Below are 20,625 nucleotides of genomic sequence, written 5' to 3'. Positions count from 1 at the left end.
CACTTGAGCGGCTGCTGTCCACTTGGATGTGTTGTGTCCAGGAGTGTGTTCGCAGGGCTCGCCGCGGCCCAGCTACCACTGCTTTAGACCTCATTAACTCCTCGAATGGCAGCGCGACTTTGGCGCCTTTCTAGTGCTAAGGCTATTTACTGCTACATAAGTGCACCGCTGTGGGGCAACACGGCAGATGACCTTCTGTGGAAAAGATGTCCCCATGATGATACGCTTTCCTAAAGTGAGCGCTTGTCAAACTGTGTGGGCTGTGCTGGGTCTTATGTTGGTATCACAGACTGTACAAACAATGCACGTTGTGTCGTTGAAGTCATTGATTGGTTTCAAAATGTTTTTGGGAAGCCAGGAGTTTGCATTTGGCAGTCGCCATCGTGGTATTTTGGAGCAAGGAATGACCATCATTGGACAAAAGGGTGAAGCTGGGAAGGATGACGCATCTAAGCCAGTGTTGTTTATGCTTTCATAGCTCTGCGCTAAGCTACACGCAAAAAAAAGGGAAAGTTGTCAATTTTCAACAGGCAGACCCGAGTCATCGGAGAGTTACTGGCAGGGAAGCGCAGACCCCAGGGAATGACGCTGTTCATCTGAATGTACGGCTAAACACAGAGCTGGTTAAAAATCTGCAGAGAGAGTTACCAGCTGACACTAGGGGTAGCTAGCTAGCTTGGTTGGCAGAACGCTGAACAAGAAATGTTTAGGCGACCAAAATGTATCATTTAACTATGATGAAGTGAAAACACACGATGAGAGGGTCAACATTTAGGCTGAAAACACGGACAACATCAAAACACAAGTTGAGGTTGATTTTAATGTCCAAAATGTTAGCATGGTTAGCATCGCTAAGCCTCTGTCATGATTGACAGGTACTTAATCCCTTGCTTTATCGTCCATTTTGTAAATTATTTTAAAATAAACATCAAGATGTACTGAAGAAGACTTGAAAGTATTAATTGACATAATGAGGACTAAATATAGACTCTTATAGAGACCAACTTCTTTTTGGAGCCAGTGGAGTCGCCCCCTGTTGGAAATGAGATAGAATGCAAGATTAAGGGGCTTTAGCGATGGCTTCACTTTTCAGGCCTGAAGGTGGACCAAGTGACGTGACTTTGCTACACAATAACATGGTTTGGTCTGAGGCTTTGTTTGAGTCATATAGGAAAACAAAGGATGGCTGCAGACACGGCACCTTCCTCTGCTTCTTTGTAGTTGTCCGATTCTACCAACCCTTATAGAACTGGCTCAGGTTTGCCTTGGACCAGCTCATAGTCATGCTGCTATAGTTCTTGCTTGCCGAGAGACTTCCTTAGACACACCTCTCTCCTCTCTCCTCTCTCTTTCCATCTGTGTGCATTCAACTCCCCGAAATGCTTGTTACTAAGTTATCTCTGGGGCGCTTATTATAACTATTATTTCTAGTCATAGTTCCACTATCTTTATTGTTGCTATTACTGCCACTGTTTATCTTTCCAACTGCTATAATTATGAATCATTTTTTTCAATATATGAATATGTGTATCAGTGTCTCTGTAGCCAAACCGGCAGCGGCAGATGCCGCTCACAGAGAGCCTGGGTCTGTCCGAGGTTTCTGCCTAAAAGGAAGTTTGTCCTTGCCACTGCAAACAAAGAATGTATCTACTAACAAGACTGTGTGTGTATCACAGCCTGATATATCGCCTTCCTCTGTGCCATCAGTAAGCCACACTTTTGCACTCGCATGCAAATGTTCATTCATCACAATGAACACACACACAACGCACTTTATATTGACTTGAACCCAGAGCTGCTTTTTTTTTCCTATTCCAGAATGCATCTAGGGTTTAGCCAGAGCTTACTCCACAGCACTTGGAGTGAGGTCTGTCAATTACTTATTAAACTTTATATTTGTGACTTGTTTTCAAGACGTACTCTATATCTGTTGGAACCACATTATCGGTTTTGTTTTTGTCATGGGATTCCTGTCTCAACCCTCAAATGAATCCGAACAAAGAAAAGTATATTATTATACATCAATGACATCAATTCATGAATGTTTAACAGTCGTTTTTGTGACAAAGCCTATAGAACAATTATAGCCTATACTACTAAGATTTTGTCTGATTTTTTAACTTTTTACTTTACATTTTAAATGTAATCTTGCGAAAGTGATTGTCTCCAGTACATGTTGTGTAATGGTTATTTTCATAATTTTCTTTTTTTTTTATAGACACTGTGTTAATGCCAGTGCTGTAGAATTTCCTTCCTCCCTTCCTCCTAACTGCTGGCTGGTGTAGCTATGTCCACTGCAATGCACTTCAATTGCCTTTTTAACACAATTGAAAATATGTAGCAAATGAGAAGGTGGCCAATTTGATGACACTAACAAGTGAGCATAACAAGCCATGTGCAGCCATCTCTGTTCAGCTGAATGAGTAGAACCCGCTCTGCCTTCTCCTTGACTCCCGACTGACAAACTGAAAGTCCCTAGGGACAATTAGCGCCCCGCAGATTGAGACTGCATTGTGAACACTGAAGTGTTTCCTTTACAGCACCACGGACAGCTCCACACTCTTCCTTCAGGCAAGTGCATGCAGTTCATTAGAGAGATGGCTGGCCTGCAGCAACCAACATCAAGACCTGAGTATTATCTTCAATCACACACACACACACACACACACACACACACACACACACACACACACACACACACACACACACACAGGGTTTAGTTCTTAAATCGCTGAAGGGAAAAAGTAGATGTCTTACGTTGACAGGACTAATTTCAGAGACATTTGAGAGATGTTTCAGGGAGATTGGAGTGCACAGGCAACAACAGCTGTAAACCTTCATTAGAAATGGCCTTGATTGTTGGGGTTGATTAAAATAATAGAACTGGGCGCTAAAAAAAAAAACAGTTACAAACACTGACCGCGGCACAAACATTTTTCTGATAAGAAACTGAGAAACTTCTATATACTGTTTAAAGAATACATTAGTAACACTCACAACCATATCACAAAATGATAAGGCCCCACATAAAAAAATTAGCAAAGCAGGGTTGGATGGATTGGTGAAACACATCATGTGGCAATGTTTTGGTATCAAAAATGGGAAGAAGACCTTAAACACAAAGAGCTACGGTGGATACTTACATTTTTACGGAGTGTTTAAAGTGGCTGTCCACATCCTCTAGTGGTCCCCTAATCCCCGTGCCCTTCATAGCGCCCAGCCCATCATGGGTGCTCCATTTTAATGCTAACCTAGCCCTCGTCTCACATTGCCAGTTCTTCTTCCACAGCGCTGCAAAGGAGGGTCTGGCTACCTGGCATTTATTTTAACCAATCACAAATGTCTTGGGCGGCGGAGCCACTATGCTGCCGCAAAATAGTCCCAGAAAGAAAGTTATTTTGGTGGAACGTGTGTACGTTCAAAAATAGTTTTAGTGTTGTGCAACAGAAAACTCAGATTGGACAGATAGTCTAGCTAGCTGTCTGGATTTACCAGGCAGAGATCTGAGGAGCAGCTAACCAGAGTCCTCCAAAATCCACCAGAGGTTAGAACACCAACACAAAGGAATAGGAAGAAAACAGACATTGGCTGCCAATCTGGCAGAATTTCTTGACGCTCCGGAGTGGATATATAATATATAATATAAAGAAAATAGAATATATAGAATATAGAATAGATGCACACCGATCCCATCCATTCTGACATCAAGGCTGTCCTTTTTAAAGGTCCCATGGCATGAAAATGTTACTTTATATGATTTTTTAATATTAATATGCATTCCCCCAGCCTTCTTATGGTCCCCAGTGGCTAGAAATGGTGATAGGTGTAAACCGAGCCCTGGATATCCTGCTCTGCCTTTGAGAAAATGAAAACTCAGGTGGGCCGATTGGGTTACCTCCCCTTTCTTCACTTTGCCCGCCAAGAGAATTTGGCCCACCCATGAGAGAGAGACATCATGGCTTTCAAACGAGCAAAGTGGCAGTTGGTCAAGGCCACACCCCCACCCTTCACCTTGCCCACCACACACCCCCCTCTCCTCCTAAAAAGCTGCAGATTCAGAAATGGTGCATACTAAGGAAAGCTCATTGTGGGACTGGCTTTAGTGGCTTTTTCTGCACTGAGGCTGAATTTCAGGAAAGATACTTCAGATACAGTATTAGGAGACCCGTAAGGTCTATATAAAAGAGACTTCAGATACAGTATTAGGGGACCACTAAGGTCTATATAAAGAGACTTCAGATACAGTATTAGGAGACCCGTAAGGTCTGTATAAAAGAGACTTCAGATACAGTATTAGGGACCACTAAGGTCTATATAAAAGAGACTTCAGATACAGTATTAGGAGACCCGTAAGGTCTGTATAAAAGAGACTTCAGATACAGTATTAGGGGACCACTAAGGTTTATATAAAATGAGAATTTAGATACAGTAGTAGGGTGACCACTAAGGTCTATTTAAAAGAGACTTTAGATACAGTTTTAGGGTACCACTAAGGTCTATGTAAAAGAGACTTCAGATACAGTATTAGGGGACCACTAATACTAAACCACTCTATAAAAAAGTATCCCAAGAGCACCAGTTCATGGGACCTTTAAGTGTGACTTCCTCCTCACTGATTCTTGCTACATTGATACTGCTACACTCACTGCTGCTGCTGGCAACCCTTTGCCTCCACCACCCCAGCCTCCACCGTCCTAACATGACTCAAAGTATAAAATGGTTTCAGTGTCTTTTTTTGGCTCACTCTTGGATACAGGGGGGTTTCTGCATGGTGCGCCCTGTCTTAGTTTAGCGCACTGCTTGGCTGGTCCAGGTAGCATAATCAAGAGCAAAACCATCAGCGTCAAGCATAACTAATGTAACATAATAATATTCATAATACATTATAATTCCATTTGTTGCAATAAATGGTTAAATCTATGATGACCGTGTTTCAGACTGCATTAGTAATTTAAGGTAACCCGGGCAAGTTGATATTGTGACTTTCCATTTTACCCCTGATCAGCCTCCATCCCCAGTGTCTGATGATCACTGCTTCACTGATCAACCCTCTACAGGACCTAGTACACCAACTGAAAGGGAACATAAAGTATTATGCTCAATTTCTGGTTCATAATTGTATTTTGAGGTTGTACCAGAATACGTTTACAAGGCTTTATGTATTTTTTAAATACCATATTTTTGTTGTACTGCACATCGCTGCAGATCCTGTTTTCACCCCGGGTGTTTAGGTCTGTTTTAGCTACAGAGTGAGAGATCCCACTTGTTTTTAGCTACAGAGTGAAACATTTGAAGCACCAGAGACACAAAATATCAGAAAAAGTGATTTCTTTTCAATATAGGCCCTTTAAGCTGCTTTAGTCCCATGCTGACTATTGAACATGTTTTCTGTTAATATCTTCTCACTCACAGTCCATTCTTAGGAAGTCGTTGAGCAGTTGGAAGAGGGGGAAACTGTCCCAGCTGTCGGGCGGCTGAACCTCGAGAGCGGCGTCCATATCAGCCGAGTAGAGACACAGGAAGGTCTCGGCGTGCTCCACCATCAGGTCTGACCACCATGCAAAGGCCTTCGGGTGGAGAGAAGGAAACACAGAGAGGGAAGGGAGGCAGAATGCAGGGAGTGCGAGAAAATCAACAGGTTGAGAGTGAAAGATAGGAGACAAATATGACAGAGAGAAGTGCTCCCCGTGGGCACGTCTTTAGGAATTTACAGTTAACAATTTGAATCTCATTTACCATCAAGGCTGGCGGTGTAATGTAACTCTACTGATCTATTGCAAACGTTAGTGTTTCTCTCTCTCACTTTTTCACGATATGAAATCAGGTTGGTGTCACTGCGCCATCTCTGGGGAAAGCATTCTTCACAACTCTTGGCAGAGAAAACAGTGCTTGGGCACGGAAATCACACGCTTTTCTGTTGGCCCACAGAGGAAACAGCAGCAGCTCCTTGACAGGCATGGCAGGGAGCTACTTAAACACTCGCCCCGCAGCTCCTTCAGCGAGTCAATCAGGAGAAAGGAGCCAGCGAGCTGCGTCGTGCTCATATCTCCCCGCCGAATAGACGCAGTGGAGCGACTCTCCTCATGCACATCAGAAACACTCACTCTCCTGCATGCACCCCCACTCTTGCCAGGCCTCTTAAGAGGGACCCCTGAGGTACCATGGTGTTTGCTCATTCACATCAAGCTGTCAACACTGTAATGTGAATGTACCCATGGGCTTACGTGGTGGTGGTGGTGGAAAGAAGAAAGGAGGATGGGGGTGGGGGGCATGCACTTGCCATGGGAGCTCGTAGCATTGGGTTGTAGGTGTGCGAGAGTTTGGAAGAAGGTACACCTAGTCAGTACCACTCATGTAATCATCAATTTTATTTGCAAAATAAAAAAGTTTATCTCAAAAAGATGAATCATAAACCTTTTAAAAAAAATGACAGGGAAAGAACATTCCCTTGTCATTAATCTAGGTTCTCTGCCGTGGTCAAACATTTTGAATGTGAACATAACCCAAACAAAGATGGCAACCAGAGAGCATAGCTGCTTATCACACCGCCAATGAACCTGGCAAGCTGTGTAGAACTGTGAAGAAAATGTTAACATCTGCCAAAGTAAAGCTATTGCACATAGGGTGTGGTCCAAATATCTAATGTGAAATTAAAGCTGCAAGCAGCGATGAATGGGCCCTCGCACTCCCGTACGTCAGGGGTGATGATGCTGCCGTATATTACTGTCAAAAACCCTGCAAATGAGATTTAGACTTAATGTCCTCCATGCATAGTGCATAGCGTTGGAAATTATATATTTCAAATTGTGCATCACTTCCTGTGTCCACTGTATACCGCTTGAGAAAACTATGTACACGTCATGTTGTACTGTACATCATGTAAATTTCAGGTACATCAAATGATTTTCATCAGGGCTGACTATCTGTTGCCTCTAGGTGGTGCTATGACTATAACTAATTAAATGCTTCAGCCCCGACGATGTCGGGGCTTGGTCCCTTAAGCGCCCATATTCTGCTCATTTTCAGGTTCATAATTGTATTTTGAGTTTGTACCAGAATAGGTTTACATGGTTTCATTTTCAAAAACACCATATTTTTGTTGTAGTGCACATTGCTGCAGATCCTGTTTTGTGTGTTTGGGTCTCTGTTTTAGCTACAGAGCGAGACATTTTACTTCTATACTATCTTTGTTGGGAGTCACACATGCTCAGTAGCTAGGTAGGATTAGCTGGGAGACTTCTTCTAAACGAGGGGGACTTGTGGAATACCTGCAGAACAAGGACACAGAAATAGTTCTTTTGGACATTATGGTGAACAAGTGTGTGTTGTAGCAGTGTTTTGCTATTGAGAACGAGCTAGTATGCTACGGTTAGCCACCTCGTTCCAGCTAGTGACGTAGAAAGCCGTGCAGAAAGCTCACCCGGAGACTGAAGGTAGCCGACATTCAGAAACCTTATCTCACTCAAAACGGCATGTATAGTTTTTTTTCCAAGTTTGAATGCGTGTGGAAGCCCCAGAGACACAAAATAACACCTCAAATCCCAGAAAAAGGGACTTTTACAAAATATGAGCACTCTAGGATAAATGTGTTACTACAAATTAAGCCACATATTCTGGTTTACCAGATGTACAGTGCTGGGACAAAGCCTGACATCCAGCCATAAGGGACCATGTCAGCCATGCCAGACTAATCTCCACTGCCTCCACTATCTCCTTCGCAAGGGCAGCGTCTGTCTCATACCGCAGTGCTGACACATGACCATCCAAGGTAGAAGGATCACAAGCGAGGTTGTAAAACAAAGAGCTCTTCTCCTGTATACAAGCCTGTATGCAATCAAACCTGTTTTATTTGGGATGCAAGAAGTACTACACTAATCACAATCCTAAACGTAACATCAACGTCTCTGATTGGTGGTGCTCGCATTTACCATGGAAATGATTGCAGCCCCCGTGAGCACCGAGATCCAGCCTCTATCATTAAAGTCTATTAGAGTTTGCACATTTGACTTTTTTGCCCTTTCCAAAATGTTTTTTTGCACCAAATCAAACGTTTTATAGTCACGATTCATCTTGGTTCCAGGCTTAAAACGCTTTATATTTGCATTTAATGAAACCTCAATGGAGATATTGAATGTGGAGGAACCAGAGCCGTGTCATATTTAATATTTCCAGATCAATAGAGTGCAGAGACTTATTTGATGTGATTAGAAGCAGAAAAATGTGCCGTTTCAAAAAAGTCCTTCCTGCGATTGCAGGCCATGCAGAAACTTGTTAATCCATCATAGAATTACAGTGTGGTGAGTATAGTAAATGAATAATTACTTATCCAAAAATGAAGTCACGTAATATCTAATATTTCAACCTAACCTTTTAGTTTTCTGTGTATTTAGCAGGATAGCTAACAGCAGGGCCTTTCCAAAGAGATATTTATTTCAATCATAGCCCTTTCAGAAGCTTTTTTCACAGACTTTGCACAATAATAATAATAAATAATAATAAATTCATGGCCAAACAGCTGTTTAGTCATCTTTTCATATGAAAAGTGATCTTTTACCATTGTGGCTTCTGACTGTCTCGACTGTTGGCTGTGTCGAACCAATTACATGAAGTCATGTAAGGAGACAGGCAGCTTGCTCAGCCAATAGATGACCCTAACCCACGAAGCCGGAGGGCCTCGTGTGTCTGTCTTCTGTGTGTCTTCCAGGTAGACACAGACAGGGTCAGATGCAACCCTGGATGTGGAGATGAGTGTGATTTGGGTTCCTGACGTCTAATAGCAAACGGACAATGCATTGGAGATGACACAACTTACTTTTGGCTAAAAGCAGATGGACTTTTTTGGGGGGGAAAAATCTAAATAGTGTTATATTTGTGATTGCCAAGACCTGGGAGAACAATTTTCAAAAGCCAAACATGTTATTGTTCTCTGTGTGATTTAATGTCTTAATTTAATATTATGGTCAAGGAGACTATGGAAGCCCAAAGAACTTTTTAAAATAGTCTCTTTGAGTGGTTTTGATGGGGCACCAACTTATGACACGTTTCCAGAACTAATAATACACCTGTTCTGCGTGCTTGTCTTTGTTTAGGCAGCTTTTTCTTTCCCATCACCATTTTGCGGGTAGACGCCCCATAGGAAACTCACTGTACAGCAGGAGCAATACTTGTGTAGTGGTAGGACAGAAGAGTCGTAGACCATTATGAACATGCGAAATTCTTTGGTGATTACATGAGAGGCACAAAATGGGCTGGTGAATAGGATGAGCAATAACCAGCTTTAGAGTCACCCAATTAAAAAACACAAGTAAAATGTATTGGATTACCATAACTCTGAATTCTGAAAGTGCTTTTGATTGTAAATTGACCAAAACAAAAAAAGGGAATTGATACCAATATCTGTCAGGGTTAAAGTCTAACGCTGGTTTGGCTGGTTCACCAATGTGCTCCCATAATATGAGCTGTAGAATAAGGCATTTCATTGCAAGGAGAGTGATCACGTTACCACTGATCACCCAAAGCATGCCTCGCATTTTCTCAATTGTGTGTGCTGAGGGATCCAATGGAGCGGAATGGGTTTATTCAAGGGAAGAAACGGTGACACAACACCTTCCCCAGGATTACATTCTGGAATTGGAATAAATGACACAATGCTAAACATGGGAAAACGGGTTAGCATATTCAGGGATGATTTGGGGTAGACTCCTAGAAAACCAGATACAGAGTTGTACTCGTTGAGACTAAAAGTGAGACATTCAGCATCAAAAGTCCCAACTCTGCATTTTGTTTTCTAAGAGCGTAGCTTAATGAGTCAAACAATTATTGTGTAAGTGCTTGTCTCTGGTCTCTGTCTCACCAAAGGCAAAACTGTTGTTAGCTTAGACGCTAACAAACCACAAGCACTTGAGTAGCAGTGACCCCAAGTTAAAAGGGGGTTCTTGGAAACATTAATGATCCTCTACAGCAATAGCCGTATATCATTAAGTGCATGCACAGGACTTACAGTAAGGGAAGGGTAGAAGACGGGGCATATTGCACTAAGACAATCACATACCTCTTTTCCCTGTTCAAACATTTCCCCGCAAAACAAATAAGTCATTGAAATAAAAAGCAAAGAGGGAATAAGTCAATTTTGATTTGGAACAAAGTGATATGAGTCACAGTAATGCACAGTCAATAGCACTGCATTCACAGTAAACAGGTAAAAAGATTGGATAGACTGAGACGTTTTCACATCCAAACCAACCTTCACAGCTCAGGTTTCCTTCACGTGCATCTCTTTTCCCTTCGCCTTCATGATTATTGTTCCTAACCGTCAGTATCTTTTCAGCTCAGTGTTTGCCAGATCAACAGAGAAGCTGCTCTGCTGTTATATAAGGATAGACCTGATCGACAATGCTCCGCTGCGACTACACACTTGCCTACACTTTAGAGTGTGTACTTATTGGCAGGCATGGCCCACTGTGCACATAAGACAGTATGATGATTTGAAGTAGCAGGTAAGCATTTGGAAGCTGGATGAACAGTAAAGCCTGAGACAAGTGGAATGCAAAATAACTTGTTCAATGTATCTTCTGGAACCAATCTGGAGATCCCCTATAGTTTTTTTGATGATTTTGAAAACTGTAGCAAAGACAATGGTAAACATTTCCAATGGAAATGTCTCAAGTCAATCAATATCAAAAACATAACCCAAACTCTGTGAATGATAAATCTAATATAAACACTCCCTATGGCGGACCGAATACTCCACTCTAACAAAAATGTGGCACACTAAACGGGTTTAAAACCACACAACATAGCAAAAGTGCAGCATGAGGCTCTCATTACAGTGCACAGGCCGCTGAGGAGATCATCTTGCAGACTTTATTAAAACATCACCTCCAACTGATCAGCGAATGTCATACGTCTAGTTGTAGCCCCCATGTTTTCCTTTTAATTCCATGCAACTGAACTCATTTTAAGATAACTGTGTTACTTTCCATTTAGAGGAGCCATGTGGCTTAGGTGCTAATAGAACAGAATTTGAGTTTCATTTGGAGAATATACTGCCAGCCTATAGAGGGTTTGCAGGTGATTTAATGCACTCGCTGGCCATAGTGCTCTTATAAAACACTTCTTGTATTTTGGAATAGTGGTTGCACTTTCATCTCAGTAGTTTCAAATGAATGAAAGTTTCATGAAGAATTTCTTTGTTGTTAGTGACACTGGCAGTGATACTTTAGAAAACAATGTCCACTTGTTTGATGGCTAGAGTTGTCAACCAAACATCAATATGTTGCGAGTCACTAGATCTCTCACAGGCCATTGTTGTTGGTGTCCTATGTCCAGTTTCAAAAAGGTGCTGCATCAGAAACTTGGTTTTCTATCAACCAAATTGTATTAAAAAAATAACATGGATGGGTCCATACAATGCTCTTCACAAGCAGTATAAATAATCAGTTCACTACTTTCATTGAGTTTGGGTGTTTATAATTAATACCGTTAATACCTTGTCATTTTATCATTTTATCACTTTAACACTGGACTCAACACTGACCCTTCTGATAATAATTTATGGTCTTTTTTGTCTTTATTTGACAAATGTTCTGATTGTTGTTGTTATTATTATTATTATTATTACTGTTATTTTGTTGTCTTTTTTTTCTTGCTAAAACTGCAGCTGGAATTTTCAATTTCCTTGCGGGAGTCATCCAAAAACGATCAATAAAGAGAAGTCTTAGTCTAAGTCTAGGTTTAATTCAATTTTATAACATTTGAAGAAAAACTGATAAAAGAATGTTGAAATAGTGACAATTTAGGAGAAAACCTCAAAAACATTGGAATAAAAAATAAGAAAAAGTGACAAAAATGTAAAACAATAAAAAGAACTGTTTGAATTAGAAATTTTGACCCAGAAAAACGAAATGTTGCATGGTTGATGGTAACACAACAAAAGGGTTAAAGGTCTTTGCTGGGTGCACTGAGCAGTCATTTTGTGCGGGATCTCCAGAATGCGGCCTCTATCTTCCCAGCGGTAAAGGTGTGTCAGGACAGGTTACATGGGATGACAATATTATTAAGATTTCATTTAAAAAAATTGCATAAACTCATTGTGGACATGTTGCTATGTCATTGTTCTGAATTACAGAAGATCATCAAGCATGATAGTGCTTGACGAAAATAGTATATACTATATATATACTATATATCTTTTTTTAAAGATTATTTTGGGGGTTTTCCATCTTTACTTGATAGGACAGCTAGGTGAGAGAGGGGGAGGGCAGGAAATTGTCACAGGTCAGATTGTCACCCTGGACCTCTGTGTCGAGGCATAAACCTCCCTGCATATGTGCGCCTGCTCTACCCACTGAGCCAAAACCCTGCCACCCAGCATGTTTTTAATGCTGTCCTGTTCAGGAATGTAACACACAGACAGTCCTGTCAGTTTCAATCAGAAACAACACATTTCATGTTAAGGATGTTAGTTATTTGTATGCAAATGGACTATTTAATTGCTCAAACAAGTCATTTAGGAAAAGGAACTCTAATTTGACAGTGTAAGGGACACATTCCCTTTGCTTTAAGATGGGTGACCTTTTCCTTCAAGCTCACGTGTAAATATAATATGGTGTGATCATAGTAAAGTTCTGTTAGACATTAATGAGGATCATGATATCAGTAGCTGAGATGGCTAGTGATGGACAACCATCACTTCTTATTGGATTTAATTAGCCTCACCTTTTTTAGCCTCGTAACCTCTGGCTTTGTATGTGTTGGTTTGGGTAAAAGTTGTGTGTGTGTGGGTGTGTGTGTACTAACCTCTGCATGGTGTTCCTCGTTCTGTTGAAGCACCTCAATCACCAGCTCGGCCAGGCGAATATTGTCCTCCAGTTTTTTAGCAGGGGTGACCAACCGTCCTACATTCTCTGCAGCACAAAGGTTAAGGGTCAGCGTGGGCGGCCTCTGGGTCTGATCATCATCTACTTTTTCTTCCTTTCTCTTGCTACTACTGTATGCATGCAACCTCTAGTGTGCACGAGCATCCCTGGTCTGAGAAATGAGTGTGGGACTTGTTTCATACGGAATATAGGTTGTAAAAGCGTACACAATATGCATGTTATCCTGCCTACTCCTAAACACTGGAGCTAGAGGAATAAGCCTCAATAGTGATCCTCAATCTCATGGTCATATCAAAAATAAAAGCATAAAATATCAACTTGTTATAATTAGGGCTGACTATCAGACCTAAGTACAATCGGACTAAACATGCATTGAGTTTGGGGCATCAAGAATAGAAAAGTGGGACCTACTGTACTTAAGGTCAGATTTTGGCTGATTTAAATCATAGTTGTATATATTTTCATAATTTAACAGTATACTATATTTTCTTGAAGCAAAGATCAACAACAACATTCAAGCTTTTTTTACCTAGCCCTAGTTATAATTCCAGGGAGACTTTATAGTAAGTACAGTATTTTTGCTATAAATACTGTCCCCATGAAACCCCATGAGACCAGCATTGTTGGGTTGCTCTCTGTCACTGTGACAGAACAGTCAGAGAAAACATGGGCATGATGAGGGATGCAAACACCATGTACATTGAACACTCATCATGCAGCAATGTGGTGGTTATGTTGTGTTTATCCCCACAGTCTCTGACTCCACTGTGTGATTCCTTTGGCTGGTAAAGTTGCATGTTAGTGCATTAGGAGTTCCCATTGACCCATCAACCACGCCAGCCTGCCTTCCTGACCTCTCTTTCTCAATTGGTCAAAGTTCGCCGCCTCACAACAAACGTAAATATGAGTCATTACAAGCTGCTTGTTAGATTGTTTTCGGGTTGAGGACAGTCTGGTTCAGTGAGAGGAATGAATTTATACCACAGCCAAACAAGTCCTTGTTTCTGATTAGTTGACAGATGCCTTAACTAGAGACAGGCTCAACTGACTGGTAGATTTAAAGTAGACTAGCTTTGATTGTCCTTTGGTGAAAGGCCATGGTATGCACTCCGAGGCATAATGAATTTTGGAGGTAGATGCACCATGGTCCCTATTTTAACAATCTCCGCGCATGGCGTGAAGCGCAGTTTTGGGTGTGTCCAAATCCACTTTTACTAGTTTGACAGTTGGAAAAAACGGTCCAGGCGCATGGTTTAATGGGTGGTACTTAGTGTAATTTTTAATTAATTAATTTATTATGGGTGTGTTTTAGGCGTGACATGCAATCAACCAATCACAGTGTCATCTCCCATTCCCTTTAATTGTGTGTGCTGCTTTGCTTCCCTGTGTGTGTGTGAGTGTGTGTGTGTGTGTGTGTGTGTGTGTGTGTGTGTGTGTGTGTGTGTGTAACAAGCATAGTGTTTGTAAAGTGTGTGCGCACTGTGCAAGAGCCTAGGCGCATTGGTAAAATAACAGTGAAATGCTGAGCAGATTTTTGTTGGTCAATGGTGCGATCACTGCTGGCGCAAGATAGCAATACGCCCAGAATTCACCTGAACACATCTCCCTGTAAGACCAGGACGCCCATGGGTGCAAAGTTGGGCACAAGTGCATCTGCAATTAAAGACTCTTGCGTTGGCCTCTGCGCCACCCTGTGCAGGGTGCAAGATAGGACCCTATAACTAGCAGAATGTCTCCACTTAATCCATTATTTCCACATATATTTATAATATAACATGCGTTTTATCATTAATGATAGATTTGTGAAGTTGGCAGGGTTCCACTGGATGGCCAGGGTTCCAAAAAAATGATTTCATTGTACATTGGAACATTCCCTACATTCTGATGGCCATGACAATCATCTTGAATTCAAAGACACAAGACATTTTAGATAACAAGACCTCAACTGAAGCAGCTGTGTCTTAAACCTTCTCTGTTGCAAAGACTGCTGAGGTTTTTATATATTTCCTACAACTCACACGTGATCTGACATCAAATAAGCAGGCATGCAAAGTTTGAGTGAGGTAGAACATAGAATCAAGTTCACTGTGTAACCCATTACCATCCTATTAAGCAGCCAACAAAGATGCAAAAGACTTTACCTATCACCCCAGGTAGGACTGGAGAGTAGAGTTACATTACTCTGGTAGAGATGAACAAAGGGAACTTCCATTCTGGTCTACAATGAAACTGCCACTGTCACAGCTGCTTCCTCCTGTCAATGCCAGAATGTAAGGTCCTGCTCTGTACTGTACGTCTACAGTGTGTTAAACAGGTAAGAGAAACATGCCCCCCAAACGACTAGTTAAGATTAGAAAAAAGATTGTGGTTTAAGTTTTAAAACACTGTTCCCACATCACAAACATCCATTTCCTCTGTGAAAGTCTTGAATTACAAACCCACGGCTGTCTTCTCTGGATTAACCATTTGTTCCGCCAAGTAGAAGTAATATCTGAACTATTGAGAGTTTTTTCCCCCCATAGGTCAGGAAGCAGACCGGCTTGAAGTAGAACTGAGAAACTAAGGTAATCTTCCTTAATGTCTTTTTCTTTACAGACGTCGTCTTGAATCGATCAATATTCACTACGTGTGAACTATTCAGAAAGAGAAAAAATACCATTGGCTCATGTTATTCTTTGTAATTCTAAAATTTGTAGGGGTTAACCTCTGACAGCAATCTCATATCATATAAATGCAGTCAAACACATGCTTGCTAGTGTGTCGCATGTGTTTCATGTATGAGTTACCTAGAGCTAGGCCACCCAATTTTGCGTGCTGCATTCATCAATAAAACGTAGAATACGTAGCAATTACTGTGCATTACTTTCCAAAGCTACAGTGGCTTGAGAAACACACCCACATCCATGCTGAAGTTTATTAAAAAGAGCAATAAAAAAACACCTTTTAGAAATGGATCTTAATGCCTTAATACAAACCAATTTAGGAAAATACAACGTTTTAAGGACACCAATTTTCAATGGGAATGAACAATGTAGTGTAAATAAATAAATGTTCTTCTTTATATATATATATATATATATATATATATATATATATATACACACTCCTATGTAAAATTCCCATAGAGGCAGGCACATCTTTATTTTTAAAGGCCAGTTATTTCATGGATCCTGATAAAGTTCCCTCGGCCTTTGGAATTAAAACAGCCCACCCCCCACACATCATCACATACCCTTAACCATACATAGAGACTGGCATGGGGAAATTTCCATAAGATCATCTCTCAATGCAAATCAAACCAGCTATAAAGCTAACTGAAATAAAAAATGTCCAAACTATGTCAGGATGCATAGTATCCTGATCCAGGAATAATTTTTAAAAATAAAAATGTGCCTGCCTCTATGGGACTTTAACATAGGGGTGTGTATACTTAAGCCCCCTGTATATTTCAGGAAGAACATTTATTTACAATACATTTTTTGTCCTTAAAAGGTTGGATTTATTTAAGTTAAGGCATAAAGATCCATTTCCAAAAGATGTTTTTTATTCCTCCTTTTAATCAACTTTAGCATGGGTGTGTAAACTTTCTCAAGCCACTGTATGTGTACAAATGGTTCATGAGAACAGCCTGCCCAGTGTTTGCTGTCTTACTCTAATGTCTGCATTCTCATCCTGCTTGATGAGACAACATACACACATAGTGCTTTAAAGGGGTTGAATTGGCCACAACAGAGTCCTCACTGTGTTCAGTCCACCTACTGGCAGAGCTCTAGTGGATCAGCGTCTTTGTGCACAACACAGCAGGTTGATGGAGGACTGCCTGCTGGAGCTTAAGTCATGCTAACATGGCCCAAAGCTTCCACAGAATAGGACTTCTGTACTGGTTCAACTGAGGGGGGTGACTGGTAGGATCTAGTAATGTGTAAGCTATGATGTCAGAGTTTTGAAGTGTAGTTTTGGAAACTAAGGGACACTTGTTTTCTACAAAGATATCACTTATCCCTATTATTTTTCAAGGAAGATTCCATCTTCATAAGATCTAAACGGGACAGCAAGTTAACAGCTCCATGATATCAACCTGAGATAGGACAGCTCAAGCTTTGATGCTGATGGTTATCATCATTAAACAATTCATTAGGATATGTCGGAAGATCAAAGGTCTTCCTTAAGCAGAGATTGTCAAATGTGTGCCCGAAACTCGGGTTTTCATAGGATCAAGCGCTTGCAGTAGACACTTCACATAGAGGTGCAACTAAAAAAATTAGCATACGTTGCAAAAGTTCCTTCATTTCAGTAATTCAACTTAAAAGGTGAAACTAATATATTATATAGACTCATTACATGCAAAGTGAGATATTTCAAGCCTCTACTTGATATCAGTTTGATGATTATGGCGTACAGCTTATGAAAACCCCAAATTCAAAATCTCAGAAAATTAGCATATGGTGTAAAAGTTCAGTATTGTAGGCTCAAAGTATCACACTTATTAATCCAAAACACCTGCAAAGGGTTCCTGAGCCTTTAATTGGTCTCTCAGTCTGGTTCAGTGGAATTCAGAATCATGGGGAAGACTGCTGACCTGACAGTTGTGTAGAAAACCATCATTGACACCCTCCACAAGGAGGGAAAGCCTCAAAAGGTAATAGCAAAGAAAGTTGGATGTTCTCAAAGGGCCGTATCAAGGCACATTAATAAAAAAGTTAAATGGAAGCGAAAAGTGTGGAAGAAAAAGGTGCACAAGCAGCAGGGATGACCGTAGCCTGGAGAGGATTGTCAGGAAAAGGCCATTCAAAAGTGTGGGGGAGCTTCACAAGGAGTGGACTGAGGCTGGAGTTACTGCATCAAGAGCCACCACACACAGACGAGTCCTGGGCATGGACTTCAAATGTCGTATTTCTCTTGTCAAGCCACTCCTGAACAACAAACAACGTCAGAACCGTCTTACCTGGGCTAAAGAAAAAAAGAACTGGTCTGTTTCTCAGTGCTCCAAAGTCCTCTTTTCTGATGAGAGCAAATTTTGCATCTCATTTGGAAACCAAAGTCCCAGAGGAAGAATGGAGAGGCACACAATCCAAAATGCTTGAAGTCCAGTGTGAAGTTTCCACAGTCGGTGTTGGTTTGGGGAGCCTTTTCATCTGCTGGTGTTGGTCCACTGTGCTTTATTAAGTCCAGAGTCAGCGCAGCCGTCTACCAGGACATATTTTAGAGTACTTTATGCTTCCTTCAGCAGACAAGCTTTATGGAGATGGTGACTTCATTTTTCAGCAGGACTTGGCACCTGCATACACGGCCAAAAGTACCAAAACCTGGTTCAATGACCATGGGATTACTGTGCTAGATTGGCCCACAAACTCTCCTGACCTGAACTCCATTGAGAATATATGGGGCATTGCCAAGAGAAAGAGGAAAGACATGAGACTGAACAATGCAGAAGAGCTGAAGGCCGCTATTGTAGCATCCTGGTCTTCCATAACACCTCAGCAGGGCCACAGGCTGATAGCACCCATGCCACACTGCATTGAGGCAGTAATTCAAGCAAAAGGGGCCCAAACAAAGTACTGAGTACATATCCATGATTATACTTTTCAGAGGGCTGACATTTCTGTTTTTAAAATCCTTTTTTATTGATTTCATGTAATATGCTAATTTTCTGAGATTTTGAATTTGGAGATTTCGTAAGGTGTACGCCATAATCATCAAAATTATATAAAATAAAGGCTTGAAATATCTCACTTTGCATGTAATGAGTCTATACAATTTATTAGTTTCACCTTTTAAGTTGAATAACTGAAATGAATGAACTTTTGCACCATATGCTAATTCTTTGAGTTTCACCTGTATACTGACACCGGCATCCTCCGGCTATCTTAAAGCAGAAATCAAGGATGTTTTAAAGGTGAAATATAGGATTTTGTTTTGAGTTTCCTAATATTTGATCTCAGGTTTCCTAAAAAAAAAGAAATCTGTGGTAGCCACATCAGACATGGGGACACTGAAATAACTAGGTATTGTTTCATTTTTCTTACTCTAAAACTTTTCCGATCAAACTAACTCCACTTTCTCTTACGCCTTTCTTAACCCTACTGTTGTCCTCAGGTCAAGTCTGACTTCTTTTCAGAGTTTTCTATATCAGAAATGTGGGTTTCTTCAAACACAATTGCCCAAAAATAACATGGATGGTTCAATTCAGCGGTCTTCGCAATTAAAATTAAAAAGAAATTTGAAGACTAGACTACACTTAAATGACATAAAAGTTACAAAAGTGCCAAAAGCATTGAAAAAAGTGCCTAAAAACATTAAAAACATAGAAAACAGCAGAATAAAGCTTTGACAAAAACGTCCAACAAGGCATTGACAATGTTTTAAAAGCGACAAAAACATAAAAAAGAAAAAAATGTAAAAAAAAATATTGAATAAAGCATTGAAAAATGTGTCCAAAAAAGTGTTAATTTTGGCTTCCTTGGGTTACTCATCAACAGAAGTGATTTTCACTGACAACGTGCAAACTTTAATTCTTGCTAATTTACACCAAAGCTTTTGAATTGAATGTGTTATTTTTTACGTTGGTAACCAATCAGTCCCAATGAAGGATCCATCAATGTTCTGATCATTCATAGCAGTGAGAAACACAACATGGGGGGGGGGCTCCCAACGTTCCTGAAACATGTTCTGGGCCTCTATACACAGGTATCAGGAAGGTGGTGATGGGGAATATGGTGGTATGGGTAAAGGTAGACTGAGGAATAAGCTAGCAGTAGGAGTAAGACATACAGTACAACGTCTTCTGGATCCATCAGTATTTTCTGAGAGTTCTCCACTAAGTAAGATTCAAACGTGTTTAAAAGAACAGGTTGAAAGGATGAAGAGCAGGTAGGGAGAGGGGGGATAGTTCCAGGTAGATGGTGAGAGAGAAGAGAATATCCAATACAGGTAGGAACAGGTAATGGAAGACAGGAGACTGAAAACAAGGTAAAGGTTAGACTGACTATTCAATAGCAACGCAATCAACATCTATGCAGCCTCTGAGCCAAAGGTTTCATCTTTCAGGGTGGTTTGTGATGTAGAAGGCATTGGAAGAAGCACAGAAAAAGGACACAAAACACACTTTGACATCCGGTTTCAAATATGAAACCGGATACAGACCTGTTCAAATGGTTGTAATGTATGCCATCAGTACCATTTATTGGTGGTTTGATTCAAAGACGCACGTTCATAATGGGAATGTGCGACCTGTCCTTTGACAACTCATCTAACCTAGGTGCAAAGATGTTTCACTCAAGGATTGAGAGCTAAATAAAATATTCCTTAAATAGCTGCAGGATGTGGGTGTCCTGTTTGAATGTACCATGATCTTGAACACTTAGGATTAACACGGAAGCAAAGTAAAAATGCATTCAAGTCGCAGACAGACAAAGAACAGGTGGTTTGGGCAGGACAGAAAACAAGCTCACAGAAAGATGTGTTTTGAGTGTCTAAGCACAAATCGAGCCTGAAATAAATGAAGAAAGTGTCAGATTAAGACTTTAAAGACTAAAACAACGGATACAAACAGACCAAAAGGACGTCAGGGTACGACAAAAATATGAGGTCGCTTGTTGTGGTTGGCGTGCATACTGGTTGAAGAGGAAAATAAAAGTGAGGTTAGGGGTGGGGCTGGGGAATGAGGAAGGTACTCACGAATGGTTAAATCCATCACTTGAGACGCCAAGCAGAAGACAGGATGCTCATACATCTCTCTCTTTTTCCC

General features: G+C 40.8%; 1 protein-coding gene across 8 annotated transcripts in view; it reads right to left on the bottom strand.

The window, feature by feature from the left end:
• Window positions 1–20,625, bottom strand: part of cadpsa (Ca2+-dependent activator protein for secretion a) — a 218,337-nt gene that overhangs the window by 58,184 nt on the left and 139,528 nt on the right. For 2 of the 8 annotated variants that reach the window (XM_034868944.1, XM_034868945.1), the window contains 4 exons: window positions 20,556–20,624; window positions 12,799–12,905; window positions 10,052–10,060; window positions 5,411–5,567 (listed from right to left, as the gene is read on the bottom strand). In XM_034868944.1, the coding sequence (XP_034724835.1) occupies window positions 5,411–5,567; window positions 10,052–10,060; window positions 12,799–12,905; window positions 20,556–20,624 (342 nt within the window). The remainder of the gene's footprint in view (window positions 1–5,410; window positions 5,568–10,051; window positions 10,061–12,798; window positions 12,906–20,555; window position 20,625) is intronic. The other 6 variants (XM_034868946.1, XM_034868947.1, XM_034868948.1 and 3 more) reach the window with 3 other exon arrangements.

Source organism: Etheostoma cragini, chromosome 4 (genome assembly GCF_013103735.1).
Source record: "Etheostoma cragini isolate CJK2018 chromosome 4, CSU_Ecrag_1.0, whole genome shotgun sequence".
NCBI classification, from domain to species: Eukaryota; Metazoa; Chordata; class Actinopteri; order Perciformes; family Percidae; genus Etheostoma; species Etheostoma cragini.
Note: the sequence above shows the minus strand (reverse complement) of the source record. Positions and strands in the feature narration are given on the sequence as shown.